The sequence below is a fragment of the Pinus tabuliformis genome, chromosome 6 (assembly GCF_031772625.1).
Source record: "Pinus tabuliformis cultivar Carrire ecotype Pingquan chromosome 6, CPIR1, whole genome shotgun sequence".
Classification (NCBI taxonomy): Eukaryota; Viridiplantae; Streptophyta; class Pinopsida; order Pinales; family Pinaceae; genus Pinus; species Pinus tabuliformis.
Genome location: NC_142292.1, coordinates 1,064,134,407 through 1,064,158,622, shown reverse-complemented (window position 1 = coordinate 1,064,158,622; position 24,216 = coordinate 1,064,134,407). Strand labels below are relative to the sequence as shown.

Sequence of the window (24,216 nt, the reverse complement as noted above, 5' to 3'; positions counted from 1 at the left end):
GAAAGTTACACAAATACCACAAGCATTTATCAATATGTTTTTAATTTATATAACCTTTGTCCCAAATTATTAAAAAGAAACTACCTACAAAATTACATAAAAATATATATAAATTACATAAGTTCCCATATTTATACTCACGTATATTTGTACTTACCTATTTATATCTATTCACATATATTTATAATTACTCTGCCTTTTACTTTGCAGGGGTTATTTCTGCAACAGTGATTTTGATGCCATGCCATTATCAATCATCATTAGATTTGGTGCCTGTTAGGTATCATTTGTCGAATTGAATTGAAAGATCCACAAAACAATAGTGCTTGCGTGTGTAAGTTGTCCAACAATTGGAAATTGAATTGAAAGATACACAAACCAAAAATCCTGAATGGTTGGAAAATTCCAAGTTGGTCTCAAGAAGATTAGCAAGTCCTAACACTTACAGAAGAAGCCAAAGCATTGCCGCCCCAACGTGGAATTTAGAGGAACCTTACTAATCACTAACAGTGGCTAACAACAGTAACGCGAAACCCCATACAGCAGCATTAGACTTCAACCTAGGATATTTTCACCATTATCTTTCAGGTAGAAAAGCTTGGGCCATATGCACTGATAATAGTGCAAACTGGGTTTTTGGTCAACCATATCTTTAAAGCTCCAGGTCCAAGATGACCGCTACTATTGGAATTAAACGCTGACAGTTCAAATAAAAATTAGGCAATAATGAAGCAAGTAAAATTGAAAGGCGAGTTGAGGGTGTGAGGCATATGAAATTATTAATGTTTTCAATTAATAATTATTTCTCACAAAAATGATAAAGCTTATGATATACCTAGAGGTAGCTTTTATTATTTCATAATCTAAATATTGGTATTTGCAATCTAACTATTTTACATTAGTCATAATCCAAGAAGCGGAGAAAAAACCACTCCTGATCTCAAAAAAATCAAAATTGCTGAATCCAATCAATGCAAACTACTTCGATCGTGCAGTTTCCACTTATTAGCTCCTTCACTTAACCTCTTATACAGCCAACAAAGCTGGCTATAAATGAACTTAGCAAAGAATCCCCAGTTTCTATTAGACTCAAAACAGGGAATATCCTACAGTTCAAACAAAACAAAAACTTCTAGATTGCCCTGTCCTATCCAAGGGCTTCATACTCGAGAAAACTTCTAGATTGTCACGTCCTATCCAAGGGCATCAAACTTGAGAAATAAATATCCCGTTTGCATAACTTATTGCTTTGCCTGCACATGTAAAACAAAATCTCAATTCAGTACATAATTCTCTTGAAAATTTTGAGAATAGCTTAATCGGAATAAATGCTAAGGCATGTTGTTTGGGCATAGCGTTGACCTGGGAATACAAGAAGGTGCCAAGAATAGCAATAGCAGCACCCAAACCATTTACTGCCCTCACTGGAGTACGGAAAATTATGATGGAGGATGCAATAACAGACACCCTCTTCATAGTGTTACCAATACTGAATGTTAAAGGTGATATTTCATTCAGTGACATATATGACACCTGGTTGTAGAGGTGATAAAAAACACTCTGTGCCGCAACCCACCTATTATGAGAAGAAAGGGTAATGAGTTTACAGAAGCACAGTTTAAAAGTGACCAGTAAAAGGAAGACAGACAACACATTGCTCAAACACAAACACCCACCACACAAATTGAGGTCCAATTGCTTGCAAAGCTTCTTGCCATCCAGCAGCCCAAGCCTGAGGTCCTTCGACTGCAAAGGCAAATGGGGTCAGAAGTGCCAGAGACAGCATAGAGAGGCAAGCATAGTAGTTCATGCCACCCACGGACTTCCCTCCTTTCATGCCCTTTTTGGAGAAAATGTTGCGGAATACAAAAGCAAGATTTGAGATCATTGCACCCATGAAACCTGCAAATATTGGAAATGATTAAGATTTGTAAGGTGCCTGCATCATGCCAAGTACTTTAATTGCAAATGTGTCAAATTCCCACTTCAGCTCAATCTTTCAGCTCAGTTTTGCAAAGGGCCACAGTACCTGTCATGTTAAAATTCAATTCCGTAGCTGCTGCCAATGCACAACCCCCAATAATGGGGAGTAGTGAAAGATAAACTGGTACTGGAAAGCTTTCTCCCAGAAAAAAACGGGAGACCAAGACACTAAAGGCTGGCTCAGCACTTTTGATGATGTGTGTGAATGAAACTGCTACCTTGGACATGCTAACAGTTGCTGCTACATGCCCAATTGTATGTGCAACTGCCACCTGAAACAAAAACAGTATTAGACCTCTCCAACAAATTAAAAAGGCAAAATATTTTGATCATGTTTGCACAAATAAAGTGTCAGCTTAAAGACTGCGACAAGGGCCAACAATAGGTAACCATAAAATCTTAAAGATAATCCAATATAAATCATTAAAAAAAACAGTTTTTAATAGTGCATCCTCTCTCACCGGTGCCAATGACTTCCAAAATTCAAAATCAGTATCCGGAGCATCCACTAAACGCGTTGCCCAAGACACCCACATCATTAATGATCCAACGGCTAGTGAAAGTGTTGAAGTCAACCAAGGGTAAGGAAATGCATTCAGCACTTTCTTGTTGTAAATGTTGAAGACAACATTTAGGGTCCACCAAGCAACAAAATAGATTCCAATCTTCAATCTCTGAGCAGCTTCTGATGGAGAAGATTTTCCTGGGAGGACTTTGTCTACATCACTCTCAGGAACTAAATCTGAGGAGCTAGCTTCATATGCCTTGGACTGAACATTGAAGTTTATCCTTCTCGAAGGTGTCTGACATATGCCCAGCCCGACACAGGGTGTGAGCTCGAGAGACTGCCCATATATAGCTTTTCTATCAAGTGTAGATGACAATCGAATCAATCCACCCACAGGAAGAGACCTGGACTTCAAATTTGTTTTAGATAGCACATTTATCTGTGAACAAGAATTTGGTACAGAGATAGTTGTACGATCTGGTACACTGCCTTTGCACAACGTATTTCCAATCATCATTTTGGCACAAGCAGACATTTCTGATACTGGTAGCCACGTGAATAGGACAGTTCCTGAAGAATGTTAACAAACATCCAATCCCTATAAATTAGAAGATCACCAGTGAAATAACTACATGTTTTTAGTTCCAAAATTATAAAAATTGTAAAAAGAAATTTTATAAAAAATAAAATAATAGGGATAAAAAAAGATACATAGGCTTCCCTCTACTGGTAATTTAAGTACAATTCATATTAGTATACAGATTTACCTCATCTGAGGGAGAAGACCAAACTTATCGATAAAAACAGTATATTAAAACCTTCTTGGGAAAACTTTTAACTTAAACTCATCTGAGGGAGAACACCAAACTCATCTCCCTCCATGCATTGTCAAAAATTATCATTCCCCAAACCTTGAACATGGTAGGATATATCAACACTAGAAGCTAATTTTCTTAATCAACAGCAACGGTACCTACAATTTCATCCATCTAAAGTGGCAAAAGGAACAAATTGTTACCTCCATGCAGTGCACAATTTTTAAATCATGATAAGCAATGGCAGTACTATGGCATGTGGCGGCAAGTGTAAGAACGTAAAACTGCAAATGGTGGACTATTTCTTGAAATCAAGCATGTTTACCATTGAAATGAGAGGTTGTGATGTACTTTAGAGAGAAAATGGTGACAAACATTGGGCCCTGTTACCATGGATTTCAAGGAGTTATACATGAGATTCAGGGAGAAACAACAATATATAATCAAAGGTCTCCAAGCAAGTTAACGCAAAAGAGTCAATGCTTACCATATGGAAAAGCCCCTAAAAAAGGGTTACTCAAGCTATTGAAGACCCAAAAATAGTGGCAGTACACTGCCTATCACGGTGCTCCTAAACTGTCACCCTATGAGGCTATCTATCAACAAAAACCCCCATCTATAGCACCTCCAAGGTTCAAGAAGTGGATACCACTTTTCATGCAAGAGTTGCCATTCTCCAGACTCACTTGAGCTCCATTTGTTCTTTGCTCAAAATAAATGAAGTAACAACTAATCAGCATTGCTCAAAGTGCTATTGTAAAGAAAGGGATTAGGTGTTTCTTCATCTCTAGCCCCATAAGAAGCTCTCAGAGAAAAGATCCACTAGACACTAGCAATCAAGGTCTATGGCCCTTAACAAATCCTCAAGCAGATTGGATAAGTTGCAAAGGCTCTCTAGTCCCACTTTAAGATCCACCCAATATTTGCTAAGTTACTTTTGAGGAAAGTGGTAGGGCCAAATAATCAATCCACGCCGTCCTCCCTACCCTTAGCACTTAAAGGTTCAGGAAGTAGATATCACTCTTAATGCAAGCGTTGTCATTCTCCATGCACTTGAGGACATTTTGTTCTTGTCCCAGAATAAATGAAGCAACAACTAACTGACATCATGCGGAGTGCTTCATTGATTTAAGAAAGGGATTTAGTGTTTCTTCATCTCTAGCCCCATAAGAAGACATCTCTCAAAGAACAGAGCCACTGGAAGCTAGCAGTCAAGGTCTATGGTCCTCAGAAGATCCTCCAACGCATTGGATAGTTTTATTGGCTCCTTACTCCCACCCTAAGATCCACCCAATATCTCGTGTCACTTTCTTGAAGAAATTGGTAAGGCGAAAGTCTTGATACAAAGGATAAGGGACTTCCACATCTTCAACCTTCTTGAGAGCAGAAGTGGACAAGCTGAATAAAAAATTGAGGAGTTCACAGGCCTTGGATGACATTCTTAGTTGACAAAGATCACCATTTATCAAGACAGGTCTTGGAAATGTTGGTGAGTCCTCGTGCTGAGAACAACATTGCTTTTCAAAGAGGGAGGGCATGTTAGAGTCTTACCCTTACTTCCCTAGATAAGGATATTTGAGAGTCAATTTTTAACACATTATTATATATTTATAGTTATATTAGTATATAGTTATATGACCAATGAATTACCAGTAACCCTGGCAGCCCTCTTTATCCTGTAATTTGCATCAAACTCTTCTTTGACCTGTAAATCTCTAGATGCATCGAAGCATTGGATCGCTTGCATTTCTGTCCGATTTCCAATCACTTGCAATCAATGGCAACCTGTTCTATTGACGCTTTGAATGCCCCCTTAGGTCTGTGTCAAATTTGTGAAAAGCTACAGCAAATCTTAAGTAGGGCTTTCATATTCACATACACTTTAAGCCTCAAATCTGAGAAACCCTGTGAATTTAGGCCCCTATGTAGTTACTAGTGAAAAATATTTGTAAAGGTAAAAATAATGGTTATTGTGTTGGAGAACTGCTCCTTTCAAGTTTGCCCAAAGAAGAGGTAAGTGAACATTGCTCAGCTTTTGGAACATCAATAAAATATTATATCTATGCAGGTGCTATACTCTGGTTTGTCTCTTTTATTTCATGCAATTTGAATTCCTTCATATATCGCTCCTAAATTCTCCGTATCTACTATATAAGTACACTACATTTATTCACAATAAGCTACTAACACAACCAACCTAAATCAATGATAAATCGCCATACTCGCTTGATGGATTAACAAAACCATAAACTGCAGACATTGTTTTTATCCTTTAAAATATTTTAAAAGTCCAATCAAACGTCTCTTACGAAATTTACAAATATGGTCTACAATTTCCAATCAAACGTTGTCTTAAGAAACTTACAACTATGATCTAGAATTTATACTATGAAATCCGATATCGGTGGTTGATAAAAGCTATCAGGTTAAATCAATTCTGATAAACTCATGTTTTCTTTATATATTCCCATGGATGGAGAAACGCAGTAATGTTGCGTATTTAGCGTGTGTGTATAGGTATTTACACATGAATTTGTGCCGATTTTCAAGTTTCGCATACAGGACGCATATGAGCTGTTTCTTTTCAATTCAGTAACCCAACTGTAACCGAGTATAACCTGGTAATAGCTTAACCTAACCAGGATTGACCCAAAGATAAGTAACCAACTATACGAATCACACCTAATGCAGCGACTTGTATTGATTAGTGAGTTTCGCCTTTAGCAGACCCGTGGCTAAGAGCATTAGGGGGGATTTTCAAACCAGGCACCTCTCACAAGCATTAACAATAATGCTTTTACCAATACGGCCGAGAGCCTAGAACACCAGAAGTCTAAACCTCCATAGAAAGAATCACACAGTAAAGAAATCAAAAGCCCTTTCTACCCAAACCATGTGAGTAAAAATCATTCAAGTACGACATTAAACAGTATGAAAGTTAAATTTTCCCACAAAATATCTAAAGCATTAACTGTGATTTTAGTACCAAGTCGGTCGAAAAAAAAGCATGACCCATAAACCCAAAAACTGCGCTCTTTTAATTCTTTACTTCGTAGAAATCCCACTAACCCCAAATAATCTCAGATGAAAAGGAATTAACAGCAGTAAAAGACTTACAGTGAACGACGACGTCGGAGAGGAAAAAAACAAAAACCTTGAAGTACAGCGATCGGCCGGATACTCTCAAGACCTGAGTCAAAAAACAGCCAAATTAGCAGAATCCCACGAGTGTGGCACCGATCCAGTGAGAAAAAGCATCCAATAACCTAACAGGCAGCCAAATCTAGCGAGCCCCGCGCTCAAAAAACGCGATCCTTGGACCGATCTGATCACCTCTGAGGAGAGTTCCAGGCTCCCTTCCCAAGTCTTTGAAAAATCGATGAAGCTGCAGTTGCTTCTGCCACATACATATATTTATAAATAGAAGGCCCAAAACCGCCGATTGGCACACTTATTGACCCTTGGAAAACTAGACACCCTTCCCCTTCCCCTTCCCCTTCCCCTTCCCCTCAACGCCACCACCACCCTCAACTCTCACCAACTTTTAATTTAATTTTAATTTAATTTAATTTCGTTTCCACTATTTTTCTGTACGAATATTATTCCCTCCCGAGATGAAAACAAAATGAAAGCGGTTGAGTCGTGTCTGTCTGGCAAATGTTTGACACGTGGAATGACGATCGGCGCGGTGGCGTATGCCACGTAGATGGCAAAGCGTAACTACTCTGGTTTGGCGGTCCGAATCAACCAATAGCGCCGTTGCCTGTTGGTAAACGCCGGGCGGTGTCAACCTCCAACGTGGAAGGGGAAGGGGAAGAGAAAATTGGTTAGGGAACCAATTTGCTTCAAAGGACTTACAAACTTCTTGCCATTCATTTATTTAACTGATAATTATATTCACATTTTAACTCATAGGTTGGAATCGAAGGGGTATAAATATAAGAATATTCTGGCAAAAAGGCCAAACCTTGGGTATCACTCTAATATAAGGATTAGGTATAAAGCCACACCCACACCCACACCAACCGTGGTTAAGTTAAATGGGACACACTTTCAGTCCCGCCCCACCAAAAAATCTGGAAGTGCATCAGCACATAATTCTGATAGCTCTAGCCTAGTAATGAATTAATTTAATTTGAAATTAAAATAAAGTAAAAGCATATAAAAAATTGTAGAGATTCTTTTCACTTCATGCTCATACAACGTTTGTTCATGTGGTATGTATGACATGACAAGTGGATCTGAAAGAGATTACGTCATTTAAGCAATTTTTAAATCGCATTTGTAGAGTTTCTTTTTGGTACGCTTCCCTTCACTAGTAAATCCTTCTTCATTGTCACATGTAAACAATCGAAAGGGTTTTATATATAGATTTGATATTTTTTGTTTTTTAAACAGCAATTTTATATGGGTGGTGAGAATATCATCACGTGTTTAATCAATATTGATTAAGGCCATTCGATTATTGGCGGTGAGTCCCCACTCAAAGTCATATTAACTTTAAACGTAATGGTATGAAGAAAATATTTTAAAATTCATGAATACCCACACCCCCTCCTAGAGTCCAATAGGAATATGGTGGAGCAAATGTTACCCTTCCCACCTATTAACCCAAGCATGTTCTAACAAGTTGACGACTTCATCTTCGTTTTCTGCGCCTACAGTTTATCAGCCACTGATTCGTCTTCGTCTCTGTTGTCATGTAATATTCTTAATTTTGATTTTTCATCTGAGGAGATTAACGAAGTTTATTAGGGAGGTGCTAGGCATAGCACAATTTCATATATGATTTCGGCTTGAGGAGCTTGGGCGAAAAGGCAAGATTGCAGTTCATTGGCAGGTGGAGGCCATGAGAGAGACAAAAAAGGAATGCACACTTGTGCAGCAAGAGAGAGGAAAAAGAAATGGGATGAACTAGTGGAAAGTGGAGGCCACCAAGGGAGAGAGAGGCCAACAATTATAAATAGAGCAAGGAGGCTCTCATTTGGGGGATCTTTGGTCATTTTACAATTTCAACATTAGTTCTCTTACGCTGCTTAGCCAAGACAATTGTGTTGTTCAGCACAAGGGATTTCCGAGCGGAAATTCCACCTCTACCTTCGATGAACTTCGAATGTCACCCTAAGGGAGCAAGGAGTCTTAGAGGTGATTTTTCTAGTAATTGATTGGCCTTCTACAACATAATTATTTCTACAAGGAGTTTTTCCAACTAGTTAGAACCATACACATTTATTGGGGTCACCGGGGCACATTGGATTCAGCCCAAACCTTTTCTGGGTTTTTGTGGGTTTATTGAGAGGAGTCTCCAGCTAATTTTATAGAAATTTTTGGGCAATATTCGGGCCTGAAATCCTCATTCTTATATCAAGGCAAATTGCTAGTTAGTTGGGGAATCTCTTTGGCTCAGTTTTGGCTTGGAGTTGGACCAAACCCTTTCTAGGTATTTCTGGGGTTTTAGAGAGGGGTCTGTGGCTACAATTTCAAGGTGATCTAAGCATTCTTGAGCACAAAATATTCAATCCCTTACTATTGTACAAATTGTTGAAGTTTGCTACTCTGTCATCTCTCACATGCCTACACAGCTCTCTTGGGTGATTGTTGTGTGAAGCGTCAGTTGGAGGATTTAGGGGCTGAGTTGTTAGGATTTCATTCTGAGGGAAATTGTGGGGAGATTACTAGCATTTTGGAGCAACAATTCATCATTTTCCACTACAGGTGAAGCATTTGGGTATTTGAGGAGGGCCAAGCTATTTAGGGTCGAATTTGGAGGGTGAAACCCAGAGAAAACCCTTTCTAGGTTTTCCTGGGTTTTTGACAAGATCGCATCCGCAAATTTACAGAATTTTTTGGGCAGCTTTGAGGGGCCAAATCAAGGTGCCAAGTCAGCCATCAATGAAGAAAAATTGGGCCAACACAGATTTCTGGAGGGACAAAGTATTGCAACAGTTGGGCTTTGGGAGATTGATCGCTTGGGGATTGTAGCTTTCCTTGAGCAAACCCAAGCACACTCCTTCCAATTTTATTATACTCCAACAGTTTATTTATAATAAAAATTGGCCCTTTTGGGTGTTCCGGAGCAATTTTTTGTTTATGGGTGTTTGCTGAAATTTATTGTGTTGTATTTTTTAGCATGATCTTGGCCAACTATGGGGGATCCAAAAAGATCATGCCCATGCGTTCATAGTCACTGGTGAATTTATGGGCACTCCGATGACACGGAAAGGGAAGAGTACAAAAGGGATCGTGGAGGAGCTGATGAGGGAGAACCGATTGTTGAGGAGGAAAAACCAACAAGTCCTAGAGAGGATGCAAAAAATGATGGGGACGTTGAGACATAACCAGCAGAGAAGCCACACACATGCACACTCAGTTCAGCAGAACAATACCCATGGCCAGCCCAGCCGACCTACCATGCCTCATTTTCTGGGTGAACTGGAGAAGGAGAGGGAACCAGACACCTTTGCAGATTTGATGAGGCCCTCCATGGATAGGATTGATGAGTGTGAGGCGTTGAATCCTAGGATCAGGAGGGCTTTCTCATTTGAGGAGCATAGAGGAGGACAATTAGAGGATGAGACCGAGAGGCGCTTTTGTTGGTGGAGACCTGGCTTTAGATATCAGGAGCCTAAGGAGGAGGTTGAGCATGAGATTGTGGGCACACAAGAGTGTGAGGAGCGTGTTGATGTGTCCAATGTGACGCATGAGTCACCCTTGTTGGAGATCCCTTCGGTAGCTCTAGTTGACACCCTAGTGGAGAGAGTAGAGCATACACTTAGAGGGCCATTTGTTGATGAGGAGCCACCCATGGATGAGATGTCATCCATTGTTGAGGGATCCATTGATGAGGTGTCCAGGGCCATGTCTGAGTTTTTAGGTGATAGCAGCACACAAGAGGTTGATGAGGTGTCGGGAGACATATCCACCGTTGATGAGGAGTCAATAAGTTTAGAGGCATTTGTGACAGCGTTTTCAAATGATAGCTACCTATCGTTGATTGTTGAGGATGTTATACATGATGAGTTATCTTTGGAGGGACAGTTAGTGGCTCATGTTGAGCCCATGGTGGAGGAGGATGAGCATCCATCCTTAGAGTCGGCCATTGATGAGGAGCAGTCAGATGCATCAGAAGCAAACAAAGGTGTCATACTTTCATATGACAATCCCCTTCAGGCATACATCGATGAGGCTTGTGACATTTTTGGGCCACCTCGACATGTTGGTGAGAGAGAGGCTGCATTACCTAGGTAGATGACATGGATTTTCCAGACTAGTGAGATGGGGCGGCACAAGCTGTGCAGGGTGCAACATTCGCACAATGGAGGACATGTTGCGTGTATGGTTGTTCATGCATTCGATCCCTCTCTCAGGGTTGGATGGCGAGAGATATTGAGTTGGTATCCGGCAAAGCTAGCTAGGAGGTTAGATGCATCCATGGCCACATTTCAGCAGAGGTTGTGGATTACCAGAGGGGCTCGAGAGCCAAACTGTTGTTGGGATCCAAGTGGGATTCTCCATCACATCGTGGAGTCGGTAGGTGATGGTAGTAGCTGCATGATGGACTCGGTGGTTGGGTGCACACACCTTTTCATATCCCCTTCAGAGTTCTTGACAACACTAGTGACATGATGGATTGACAGAGGAGCAAGAAGATTTCATGAGTTGTCATGGCATGTTGGGTTGACATGGGATTGTAGGATGATTAGACTACTCTGGCAGGAGTTGGTAGGAGGAGGTGGCATTGTCAAGCCACCAAACAGGGCATCATATGGAGACAGTGCTCTCTCATTGATGTATTGGGCACTAGAGCTACTAAGGTTCGACATGGTAGTGTTATTCTCGATTGCATGTGAGGCATTGGGCCACATAGGTGTACCTGGGCAGATGAGGAGGTGTAGATCACATCGTGGTGGGTGTACTAGCAAAGTGGTGGATGCATGGGCACATATGGGATGCCCTATGGTACATGGTGGCATGGCATTGAGTTTTTGTATCCAGTTGTGCATAGAGTTGTGCCATGGAGTTCAATGTTATGCAGAGGAGTGTAGGGGTACGTATTTGAGTGCAACAGAGGATGATGATGCATGACAGGTTGTTGAAGTGTTTCCGCCAGAGAGATCTCCTAACGATGGCATCAGACACACCATTGGGTTTGGCACACTCAGATTTGGAGAGCAAGTTGATGACATGGCCGACTATGAGCTTCCATTTTTCACTCTCCAGCATTTCACACTGACACAGTGGACTTGGATATCGTCTCTTGATGCTCACATCATGAGCAATAGGACCCTAGAGGATGGTTTGAGATAGTTGGATGGGACATGGTGCATCAGGAGAGAGGCTTTCCAACTGTGGCATATGGTCAGGGCACGAGTTGGTGGATGCATGCTTGGGGGTAGTCTAATCTTCTGTAGAGGTAACACTTGCACCACCCTTGAGCCCACACTCAGGGAGATGCATGACCCCCTTTTGGCGAGACATTTTGAGGTGTCTCATGAGCATCTACAACGGTTGGTGGACCTTACTTGCATACAGATGTTTAGACTCCAGGTAGTGTTTGGGAGCGCTTTCAGGAGGCAAGATGACAGATCCCACTACATGGTATGGTCGACGAAGGGCAATTTTGCACGCACTAGATTGGTTCGTGATGTAGAGAGTTTGTATATTGATTGCACACAGGAACTTGAGAGGTGGTACAGGTTGGTGCCAATAGCTGTCAAGATTATGCTGCAACCGTTCTGGATATGGAATCCGAGGAGTTGGTTGGTTGATGGGACACTTTATTTTGTGATGAGTGAGATCAGGAAAAGGACAACCCAACTCACACTTGGTATGACATGTGGGGGAGCGTTGAAGCCTTTGTCGCATGACAAGGTTGGTTTTCCTTGTTGCTGCTATGGATCATGGTGAGTGTTGGATGGGTAGGTTGTGACATCGTGGAGATTCATGGGCTAGATGTGTTGGGGCTCTATAGATATTTTTCCATTAGGTCCCAAGAGAGGAGGATACAACTTGCACATGATGGGTAGACTTTCATGGTCGGAGTTGCGCAGCGACAGCATGGTGGAACCCATTTTAGAATAGCATGGGATTCGGGCATCATAGGATTTGGCAGTACAACTACCCTTGGGGATGAACTAATTTCTATAGGGAGAGATCATTCAAATCTTCCATTGGGATTTAGTGATTCATTGATGGCGTGGGGGACTTCATCAGCATGGCAGGGGCATCAACAAGAAGATATCAAGGGAATCTCATGTGAGCGAGACTTTATCTCTGCAGGGATTGGGTGGTATCTTCAGGAGTTTACTCTTGGAGTGTATGAGATGGACCACTCAGTAGGGAAGCTTCATGAGGAGTTAGATAGAGTGCTACATTATCATGATCGTGATTCCCTACTCATTCATGGTATGTAGAGGGCTTTTGGTACTTATACATGGCAGGATAGTGAGTGGAGCAAGGGGAGCTTCATGTTGGACATGATGGCTTGGGATCTTCGTATTGAGGAATTCCTTCATGACAAGAAACTACAAATGTCATGGACGATTCAATGGTGTATCTAGGACCCTGGCATAGTTTGCAGCAATAGTGGGGATCAACGGCTAGAGAGGGTGCTTGTTCAGGCATTGCTTGAGGACAAGCAATTTTTGGCGGGGAGGACTGTAATATCCCCAATTTTGATTTTTCATTTGAGGAGATTAACAAATTTCATTGGGGAGGTGCTCAGCATAACACAATTTTGTAGTTTGAGTTTCATATATGACTTCGGCTTGAGGAGCTTGGGTGAAAAGGCAAGATTGCATCTCATTGGCAGGTGGGGGCCACAAGAGAGACAAAAGGGAATGCACACTTGTGGAGCAAGAGAGATAAAAAGAAATGGGATGAACTAGTGGAAAGTGGGGGCCATCAAGGGAGAGAGAGGCCAACAATTATAAATAGAGAAATGGGGCTCTCATTTGGGGGATCTTTGGTCATTTTACAATTTCAACATTAGTTATCTTGAGCTGCTTAGCCAAGACAACCGTGTTGTTCAGCACAAGGGATTTCCAAGCGGAAATTCCACCTCTACCTTCAGTGAACTTTGAGTGTCACCCTAGGGGAGTAAGGAGTTTTGGAGGAGATTTTTCCAGTAATTGATTGGCCTTCTACAACATAATTATTTCTACAGGGTGTTTTTCCAACTAGTTAGAACCATACACATTTCTTGGGGTCATCGGGACACATTGGATTCAACCTAAACCTTTTCTGGGTTTTTGTGGGTTTATTGGGAGGAGTCTCCAGCTAATTTTATATAAATTTTTGGGCAATATTCAGGCTTGAAATCCTCATTCTTATGTCAGGGTGAATTGTTAGTTAGCTAGGGAATCTGCGTCACTTGGTGGACTCAGTTTTGGCTTGGAGTTGGAGCAAACCCTTTCTGGGTATTTCTGGAGTTTTGGAGAGGGGTTTGTGGCTACAATTTCAAGGTTATTTGAGCATTCTTGAGCTTAGAATATTCAGTCCATTATTGTTGTACGAGTTGTTGAAGCTTGTTACTGCATCATCTCTCACATGCCTACGCAGTTCTCTTGCGTGATTGTTGTGTGGAGTGTCAGTTGGAGGGTTTAGGGGTTGAGTTTTTAGGATTTCATTCGGAGGGATATTATGGGGAGATTTCTAGAATTTTGGAGCAACAATTCATCATTTTCGGCTACAGGTGAAGCATTCAGGTATTTGAGGAGGGCCAAGCTATTTGGGGTCGAATTTGGAGGGTAAAACCCAGAGAAAACCATTTCTGGGTTTTCCCGGGTTTTTCACAAGGATCACATCTGCAAATTTACATAATTTTATGGGCATTTTTGAGGGGCCAAATCAGGGTGCAAGTCAGCTAGCAGTGAAGAAAATTTGGGCCAGCGCAGGTTTCTGGAGGGACAAAGTATTACAGCAGTTGGGCATTGGGAGATTGATCACTTAGGGCTTGTAGCTTGCCTTAAACAAACCCAGGCACACTCCTTCCAATTTTATTTTACTTCAGCAGTTTATTTATAATAAAAATTGGCCATTTTGGGTGTTCCGGAGCAATGTTCTGTTCATGGATGTTTGCTGAAATTTATTGTGTTGTTATTTTTGTGCATGTCTTTGATTATCTCTATAAAATTTCTATTTGGAATATTACACGTCATCTAGCCTTGATGGATGGTCTTTGTCTCCTCTCCAACTCTATCCATTTTTGTCTCTGCTCCAACTCTGTCTTTGTCCTCGACTCTGTCAGCATCACACCAACCAAGCATACGCCTAGGTGTGCAATTTTTAATATTGGATTTTCAAATTTTAAACAAGGATTTGAACAGGAGATGCCATTTCAATTTCAAATTTGAAACTTGTAGTCTACATGATCTCCCTCTGGCAATCAAACAACTTAATGGATTTTACAAACCTCATCAATCGATTGAAGTCGTCAACCCGTTCAATTGTTTGCCCCATACGAGTCGACGATTTCAATCTTGCGACATTTATGGGCAAATTTGAATTTGCTCCCATTAATTTGAAATCAACCCCACCTCTACACCATTTCTCCTCTGCATCACCCTTCCTCCTCCCCTGTTGAAACCAATTAGTAAACTAGGCAACCACATTATCGGAACAATTGGTGAGCGGCTTGTGCAAATTGTGCAAATAGAGAAACCCGATTATCAAAGCAATTGGCAAGTGACCTGTGCAAACAGAGCAACCAAATTATCGAACATTGTTTCGAGTAGGCGAGAAAAGGTAAATTATTTCTCAAATTATTATTACATTGCTCTTTGTGGATTTTCTTTTAAAAATTTATTGACTTCCCCAAATTTCATGTTCCTGTAGTCACCGCAACAGTGACCCAGCAAGTTGTCGCAAAGGTGACCGAGCGAGTTTCCGCAACAGGTGAACCAACTAGGCAATGAGTGAACCATTTAACTATAACACTTGGCTTTTCTAGGTCTGTGTTCAAACCTTCTTGGAAAACCAAAAAAACTAAATGTAATAACTCTCCTGCAAAAACGTATATTTGTTCAAGTTAAAGAGATGATTCTTTTTATTTAACCAATCCAATGTTTGTTTCACATGCCTTAAATGCTCCTCTTTTATCCTAAAAGTCAAAATGTCATCAAGGTAAATGACTACATATTTACCTAAGATTAGTGTAATAGCCCCTAGTTGATTTTCATGTAAATAAAATATAAGACCAAGGTCATGGGACACTTATTCCAAGTTGAATGTTGGCCAAAACATAGTGATGGGGTATCACTTGTGATTAATTAATGGCTATGGAAATTGGCAAAGGAAAAATGACAATACTTGACATTTTATTTATGAAATAAAGGAAAATAGGAAAAAAGGGAGATGGAAAGACACAGATTTGCATGAGATGGAAATTGAAGGAAAATGAAGAAAATAGAGGCCTCAATGATAAAAATGATTTTGAGGAGCAATTGCTAGTTTTTTGGTGGAGATCTCTTTTATTCTCACATTCTCTCGTACTCTTGCACACAGAGTATTCTAAGAGCACTTTGGCATACATTGGATTTGGAGAAAGAAGGCAAAGGAAAGTAGAAAAGCACAAGGGAATAGGTGTGTGTGTGATTTCCTTGCTGATTTATGGATGCATGGTATATGCATGTGATTTTTTTGGTTATGTGTCGTCATTGGCATGGAGATTTCCCTAGAGTGACAGTGGTTTTAGCCTTGCCTTGCCATTTCCTGGATAGCCATGGCATTGTGGGTTTTTTCCACTTGATTTTTTTTATTGGTGCTCATGTTCCTTATGGCTATGGGTTGGAACAAATGCTCTAGAAACCTTGTAACAACTTGGGTTGAGTTATTAGTCATGGAGCCTCGGTTGGGACAAACAATCTGTAGCCCTTGGTGGGTTGAGTTGCTGGTCCCTGGAGCCTAGTTGGACAAATGTTTTGGAGCCCTAGAAAGTTGTGGGTTGACTTACTAGTTCCTGGAGCCCTAGAAAACTTGGGTAGAGACTGATATGGTTGGTGTTAGTGATGTTTTACCATGGAGGTGGAATCACTGTGGTTGAGGGTTGAGGAGGTTTGGCTTCTCAAAGCCCTGGTTCGGTTTTTTCTTGGTTTATTCAGTGGAATTTTTGATAGAAATTGCAACTGCTCAAGTTTTCAACTTGAAAACAAGAGACATAATTCTACTCTACTGATATGCGAAATGAAAATCACAATTTAGAACAACATTCATAAACATGAAATAAGAAAAACCACAAAAACACAGTGATTTCTAGGGGAACCTGACTGGGAAAAACCCCTCAAGGCTTTTTGTATTAATTAGTTCAATAGAGAAACTATTCAATTGCTAGCTCTAGCTTTGAGCTCAACCTGCAAAAGAATAATTGTTCTCTCTGCTCAATGTGAAACTCTGGCCAACACATAGCCAATTATTTTCCAACCAAACCTCTTATTTCCTTGCACAAATCCTGAGGAAATTGTCTCCTAAAAGATAGGAATTTCCTCTGAATTGATTGCGTAATTCCCAAGAATTGATCAATGATTGGATGCAACACATGTACACTCAAAACTAGTTTACAATTGATGTTACACTGCCTTGTCATCTCCACTTCAGCTTAGGAATTTGAATTCCTTGCATGCACTAGCTATTTTGGGTTGTTTGATTAGTTAGCTGACAAAACTCTGAATTAGACTGATGTCCCATTGCACCACTGACCTTCAACTCACTCTATCAATAGTTAGAGGTCAGTTAACTGAATACATCTGAAAACAATTAAACTATATTACTAAAATTTAGCAATAACACATGCATAATTGAACTCCAAGTCTTCTAACTCGAATTTACTAAACTATCTGAGTGACTAGATCCATGTCACACTAGTTAATTGCCTCCAAGTTGTCCTACTGATGTGGAAATTTGATTTACTCAATTTAACTAAGGCTAAAGTCAAATTGAGCCTTTCTTGCTACATTTTTCAACACTCCCTCTTACCAAGAAATGGATTTTCCTGTTGGAAATAATACTAAGATGGGGAGTGAATCAATATTATCACATCAGTGATTTTTCATTTCGCAAATAGATTTATATACGCTACTTTTATGAAGTGAACTAGCGTGTACACGCTACTATGATTAGAGAAACCAACGTATACCCAGAGAAATTGTGATTTAGTCAATTTATCATGTGTTGATCTTTAACCAGTGCATCAGTATTATTAAATAGTGCAGTAAAAACAGAATAAACCATCACACATAAGCAACACACATGAACACCAAGATTTAAGGTGGAAACCCAATGGTGAAAACCACCTATTGTTGTCGTCTTTGTCTTCTTTTAATAATAAGAAAATATGTTTACAATCTTGAACTGGTGCAGACTCATACCAATACGCAGGAACCCACCTGCAGAAGGCTACAACCTTCTCTCGTTTTCCAGCTTCTACTGGAAGGGAGTTGCAACCCCCTAGCTCTTGTACTAGCCAATGTGTTTACTAGTACATAGGCGCCAACCTACAAAAGGCTATGACCTTCTCTCTTCTTCCAAGGACCACGTTTCATAAATTTTCAGACTAGATGCTCCTGGCACACAACAATACACATGAAGGCCTCGTTTCATCAAATTTTCATACTGGACCCATCAGAACTTTCAAACTGCATCAACCAATAATCAGTTAATCTGAACAGTTAGATCACTGTCACCAGAACAATGTGCTGAACCCAGAAACCTGCTTCTTCATTCAGAACCAACTGCACCCTCAAAAAACATGCATCAGAATGTATACGCTACTTTGCTGAACCCAACCTGCGTGTATACGCTACTTCCTTTAATCAAAACTACTGAAACATAAAACTTCTGAATCAAGTTTGTACCAACCATCAATATACTGAACATCTATTGTCAATTTACATAGGCAGTAGTAGAGATCACCCTTCTCACTTATACAATCAATCAATCAGATACCAAACTCCATATGCATTTAGTTTTACATTCAAATCTAAGAAGACTTTATTGACAGAAAATAGTAAAACAACATAAATGATAAGATAGATCAGTCAGACCTGAAGAAAAGGCTTTTCCTTTGTATACGCTACTTGGAAGAGTAGAACCTATGTGTACATGCGCTTTTATTGAGATGAACCAACGTATAGATCTGCAAAAATTAACTCATAACTTCACTGCTATTCCAGACTTCAGACAAACCCAGATCATGACATTTAAAGAATAAAACAGGTGTACACAATCAGATTTGGCCTAACCAATATCAGATCATTCAATGATAAGTCATTTCAGGTCTCATGATCCTAATCCAACATTGAATTCAAGGTGCACAAAATATTTCAGATCAAATCACAAACATAGCCCCTGCAACATAAAATATACTTCATATACAAGTATTCCTTAGAAACCCTTTTCACTTGCACACCTTGGCCTTATGATCTTTTCCTCCTTATATAGTTTTAGGCCTTTCTCAATACCTTGGACCAAAACCACTTAGGACCCGTGGTATTCTTGGATGGAATCAAATAGTCATTACTCTGCTCAGTATTGTGGGCTAATACCATGGTATTGGCCCCTGGTATTGTCTCCTCTTGAATTTCCTTGATTTTCCATCATATACACGCTTTTCTTCTTGTGAAAGTGTGTGTATATGTATAGCCCTTTTTATTTTGTGAACGAACGTGTATATGTTGTTTTGACTAACTGGACCTGAGTATACATCTTAAACTACTTTTCACCATCCTTTACCTTCAACTTCTTCATTCTGATTAGTAGACTTTAGTTCCATCTTCCTGTTCTTTTGTACCAATGCTATATTACATGTGAATGGTCCTATTACACTGGGGGTTTCCTTTCATCAAAACTGAACTGATCTATGAGTGAGTTTCCATCAAGGAAAACACTTGTATCATATGCCAACAATCTCCCCCTTTGGACTTGATTGCAACCATGCTGGTGTTGATCACTGCAAGCTGTAGAAATTGTTAGAGATATCAAGCAACACCAAAATACTCTCCCCCTTTGACATCAAGGGCAAAGGGCAGACCAAGCTATTCTCCCCATTTTATATACATTATGTTGTCCATGCTCCCCCTTAGTGCATGCAAAGATATGTTTCAAAAGAATATCATGACTCTATAACTCAACTAAGTGAGTATGACCTCCCTATGACCAATTACTCATACGTACATCAATCACCCAACCAAGAAGGGATACACCATATTTGACTCATCCACCCAACCAAGTGGGCATATACCAATTGTTTATACATGACAAAAATACAATGATTATTACATCATCCATCCCATGCAAAGTGGGGATACAAATTACATTAAATGTCCAATAGGACTCATTCAAATATAGACCATGACAGAAGAAGTCATATCACACCCTAGATCTTTACATGACTTGTGCAACAAATGATATAAGTATCTGAAACCATAGTTGAACTCAGCAACCATGATGTCAACAATGTTGAATGTATGTGAAGGCTAATGCTCCCCCTGAACCTATGCTACCTGTGCATTGTCAACAAGTCATTCATCAAGGCATCTTTGTCAGTCAGATAAAAATCAATGAACAAAGCATATCGTCAGACTGTAATCATCAATATCAGATAGAGCACCGATATATGAGTCTGACCCACTTTTTTTTTGTCAGAAAAAAATATACGTTCTTTCAGCCACAGAAACTCACGTGTATATGTGACTATACTTCATGAAACCCATGTATAATAACCTTCCTCTGAAAACTAGATTTAACAGTAGGATGATGCAGCAACTACTCCCAACTTTTGTCTGAGATATTCAAATGTTTCTCTGGGAAGCGGTTTAGTGAATATATCAGCAACCTGTTCTTTGGAGGGAACATACTCCAATTTAACCTTTTGTTCAAGCACTTGTTCTTGTAGAAAATGGTACTTAATGGGTATGTGCTTGGTCTTGGAGTGCATGACAGGATTTTTCGAAATACTGATGGCACTTGTATTATCACATAGAATGGAGATGGGTGGAGTACATGTGATCTGAATGTCTTACAATGTTTGCATCATCCAAAGTAGTTGTGTGCAACAAGATGCAACAGCCACATATTCTGCTTCAGCTATAGATAAGGCAATCGAACTTTGTTTCTTGTTGAACCATGACACTAATCGAGAACCTATATAGAATGCACCTCCACTGGTGAGCTTTCTATCATCAACATTTCCTGCCCAATCTGCATTTGTATATGCATTGTTGGGTTGTGTTATATTCTTTCCACGTAGTTAATAGGGGGTTTGAAGGGCACCCGTAACCCCACTTTATGGGGTTCGGGGCAGCGCGCCGGAAAATTTTGTTTTGGATGTTAGGTTGGGCGTACCCACCTATGGTTTTGTGCATGATTTTCACACATGTTTTTTGGACGCGATGGTTTTCGGTCCATGGTATTGGATGCTTTGGCATGTATAAATATGTAATGTAACATTGAAAGGAATATAATGAAAAATCAAGCTGGTAGTCCCGGTTTTGGGATCCAGGGGAAAATCTCTGTGTATATGTGTTATGCTCTCACATTGTTTATTTTCTGTGTTTTAGAAATTGTATGCAGGTAATTTCTGTACGGGGTTAAAACCTACTTGTGGTATCAGAGCAGATTTGGCTTCAAGGGGACGCCTTTGTTACTGAGGGGTTTCGCTCGGGCCTGTGGTAGACCCTATTTAGTGGGAGATTTGCGAGATCGATTCTGGTGGTGAAAGAAGATGGCGAGCAGTGGAAAGATAGAGATCGAGAAATTTAATGGTTAGAGTTTTGAGTTGTGGAAACTCAAGATGGAGGATCTGTTGGTGGATAAAGATCAGTGGATCGCAGTAGATCCAGGTACTAAACCAACGGGAGTGTCCAATGAAGAATGGAAGAAGTTGGATCGAAAGCAAAGAGAACAATACGATTGTGTGTCTCAGATTTAGTATTGTTGAATGTATCAGGGGAAGCTACAACAAAGGCTTTGTGGGACAAGTTAGAGACTTTGTACCTGGTGAATAAATTGTTCCTGCGGAAAAAGCTATATAACTTGAGGATGAAAGATGGAGACTCGGTGATAGAGTATCTGAACGCATTTAATACTGTGGTAAGTCAGTTAGCATCTGTTGATATTAAAATTTCAGATGAAGATAAGTGTATCAGTTTGTTGTGTTCTCTACCAGATTCGTGGGATAGTTTGGTTATTGCAATAGGTAGCAATGCAACTGCCTTGCAGTTTGATGAAATAGTCTCAGCCTTGCTGATAGAGGAGATGAGATGGAAAAACATGGAGAGCCAAAATGGTGATGCCTTGTTTGTACGAGGACGGTCCCAGAACAGAAACAAAAATAAGTCATCGAGTGGGAGATCTAAATCTAGAGGGAGATCTAAATCTCTAGGAAAACCTGTAAAGGTTGTGTGCTGGAAATGCGAAAAGGAAGGCCACTTCAAAAGGGACTGTAAATCTAAAGCTCCTGACAAAGGAAAGGGATCTGATGAGGCTCCTTTTGCAGAGGCGAAAACCACCTCAGATGAAGGTGGGGATGTGTACTTGGCTTCTTCAAGTACACATGTAGATCATGAGGCATGGTTTATTGACTCAGGTGCATCCTTTCACTTCACTCCCCATAGAGAGTGGTTCTGTGAGTATGAGAAATATGATGGTGGTGATGTCTTCTTGGGGGATGACAGGAAGGCTAGAAGCATTGGTCGTGGAAAAGTAAAGTTGAAGCTGCAAGGTGGAAGGGTTAGAACACTTCCGGGTGTTCTGCATATTCCTGCATTAGCTAGAAATCTGATTTCTATTAGTAAGCTGGATGATGCAGGTGTAAAAACAGTGTTCGAGAAGGATACCTGCAAGATGGTTTGGGGAGCACTAATATAGATGCGGGGAGTTCGCATTGGAATTCTATACAAGCTGGAAGGTAGCACTATTGTTGATGGGTGCAAAAGTTCCATGGTTCCTGAAAGTGGAGCAAAAAATCTAGTGGTCTTTGGAGAAAAGACCATGCTGTGGCATCAAAGGCTTGGACATATTGGAGAGAAGGGCCTTAGAATACTTCATGGTAAAGGTATGGTAGAAAGTATGAGTAATAACTCTCTGGATTTTGATTTCTGTGAAACTTGTGTATACGGGAAGCAGAATCGGGTGAGTTTCCCCTCTGGTGGTAAGAGGGCAAAACATATATTAGAGCTAGTGCACAGTGATGTGTTTGGACCTGTGAAGGTTCCATCACTGGGTAAGTCTGTGTACTATGTATCATTTATAGATTACTTCTCAAGGAATACGTGGATATATTTCCTTAAGAATAAATCTGAAGTCTTTGATAGGTTTAAAGAATTTAAGGTTCTAGTGGAAAACCAGACAGAGAAGAAGATAAAGGTGCTGAGGACAGATAATGGTGGAGAGTTTTGCAGTAAGGAATTTGAAGAATTCTGCAAGAAGTGTGGTATAGCACGACAGAAGACTACTCCATATACACCTTAGCAAAATGGAGTTGCAGAAAGAATGAACAAGACGTTGATGGAAAGGGCAAGAAGCATGCTCAGTGGTGTCGGGTTAGGACAGGAATTCTAGGCAGAGGCGGTGGATACTGCATGTTACCTAGTCAACATGTCACCTTCATCAACATTGGAGGATAAGACTCCACAAGAGGTATGAACTGGTAAGAAACCCTCTCTTTCACATCTGAGGGTATTTGGATGTGATGCATATGTACATGTTCCAAAGGAGGAAAGAACAAAGTTGGATAGTAAATCTGAAAAGTGCATCTTTATTGGGTATAAGGATGGTTTAAAGGGTTATAAGCTTTGAAACCCAGTAACAAGGAAGGTTGTGTACAACCGATATGTGGTGTTTGGAGAGGTCAAAGATGTTATTAAACATGAAGTCCAACCAAAAGGAACCTAAGAAGATAGAGTTTGAGCTAAAGGAGGAAGAATCAGACTCTACAACAGCGGAGGAATCAGAAGATGAAGAGCCACAAATTCCCGTTGTGAGAAGATCAATTTGAGAAAGAAGGCAGCCAGAAAGGTATAGTCCATCTGCTTTCTGTTCAAATTTTGCTTTATATGTTATTGATGATGATCCCAGAACTGTGAAGGAAGCAGTGGATTCAGAGGATGGAAAACTCTAGAAAGAGGCCATGGTTGATGAAACGACATCTTTGCACAAAAATGAGGCTTGGGATCTGGTGGAGTTGCCCGCTAGAAGGAAACCCATTGGCAGCAAATGGGTGTTCAAAAAGAAGACGAATGCAGAAGGAAAAGTGGAGAAATACAAAGCTTGATTGGTAGCAAAAGGTTATTCCCAGGTGCTGGGAATTGATTTTGGTGATATTTTTTCTCCTGTTGCCAATGTAACTTCTATTAGATTACTTTTATCTGTTGCTGCTGCTTTTGATTTTGAGGTAGAATAGATGGATGTGAAGACAACATTTCTTCACGGGGATCTGGAAGAGGAGATCTACATGAAGTAACCTGAAGGCTTTGCGATGAAGGGTAAGAAAGAACTGGTATGTAAGTTAAAGAAGTCTCTATATGGGTTAAAACAGTCACCAAGGATGTGGTATCATAAATTTGATACATTTATATGGGGACTTGGCTTCACCAGAAGCAAAGCAGATCACTGTGTGTATTTTAAATTAATTGGTGACCGTGTTATTTATCTGGTCTTATATGTGGATGATATGTTGTTGGTTGGAAATGACAAAGAAGTTATCCAAGATTTGAAGACCCAATTGTCCTCCAGATTCGACATGAAAGATCTTGGTGCTGCAAACTATATTTTGGGCATGGAAATTAAAAGAGATCGGGCAAAGAGGAAGCTTTGGTTAAACCAAAGGAAGTATGTCGAAACAATATTGTAGAGGTTTAATATGCAGGATAGTAAACCGGTGAAGGTTCCTATTCCTGTAGGCGTGAGGTTATCTGC

At 40.3% G+C, this 24,216-nt stretch overlaps 1 protein-coding gene across 3 annotated transcripts; it reads right to left on the bottom strand.

The window, feature by feature from the left end:
• Window positions 1-832: 832 nt before the first annotated feature.
• On the bottom strand, window positions 833-6,783 carry LOC149262616 (glucose-6-phosphate/phosphate translocator 2, chloroplastic-like). 3 transcript variants are annotated; one of them, XM_089424962.1, is made up of 7 exons: window positions 6,640-6,783; window positions 6,424-6,496; window positions 2,445-3,061; window positions 2,030-2,255; window positions 1,677-1,902; window positions 1,363-1,576; window positions 833-1,253 (listed from the first exon to the last, which is right to left on the bottom strand). In XM_089424962.1, the coding sequence occupies exons 3-7, from the start codon at window positions 3,024-3,026 to the stop codon at window positions 1,242-1,244; spliced, it is 1,260 nt and encodes a 419-aa protein (XP_089281088.1). In that variant the 5' UTR covers window positions 3,027-3,061; window positions 6,424-6,496; window positions 6,640-6,783; the 3' UTR covers window positions 833-1,241. The 3 variants fall into 3 exon arrangements, with proteins under 3 accessions (XP_089281088.1, XP_089281093.1, XP_089281091.1); XM_089424967.1 differs by having other exon boundaries at window positions 6,573-6,766; XM_089424965.1 differs by having other exon boundaries at window positions 6,424-6,766.
• Between the last annotated feature and the right edge of the window lie 17,433 nt (window positions 6,784-24,216).

Excerpts from the sequence above, each read along its gene's own strand:
- LOC149262616 (XM_089424962.1), bottom strand. The coding sequence starts at position 3,026 with ATGTCTGCTTGTGCCAAAATGATGATTGGAAATACGTTGTGCAAAGGC. Across the intron at positions 2,256-2,444 it reads TTTGGAAGTCATTGGCACCG|GTGGCAGTTGCACATACAAT; the intron begins GTGAGAGAGGAT and ends TTTTTGTTTCAG. Across the intron at positions 1,577-1,676 it reads ATTGGACCTCAATTTGTGTG|GTGGGTTGCGGCACAGAGTG; the intron begins GTGGGTGTTTGT and ends TTCTCATAATAG.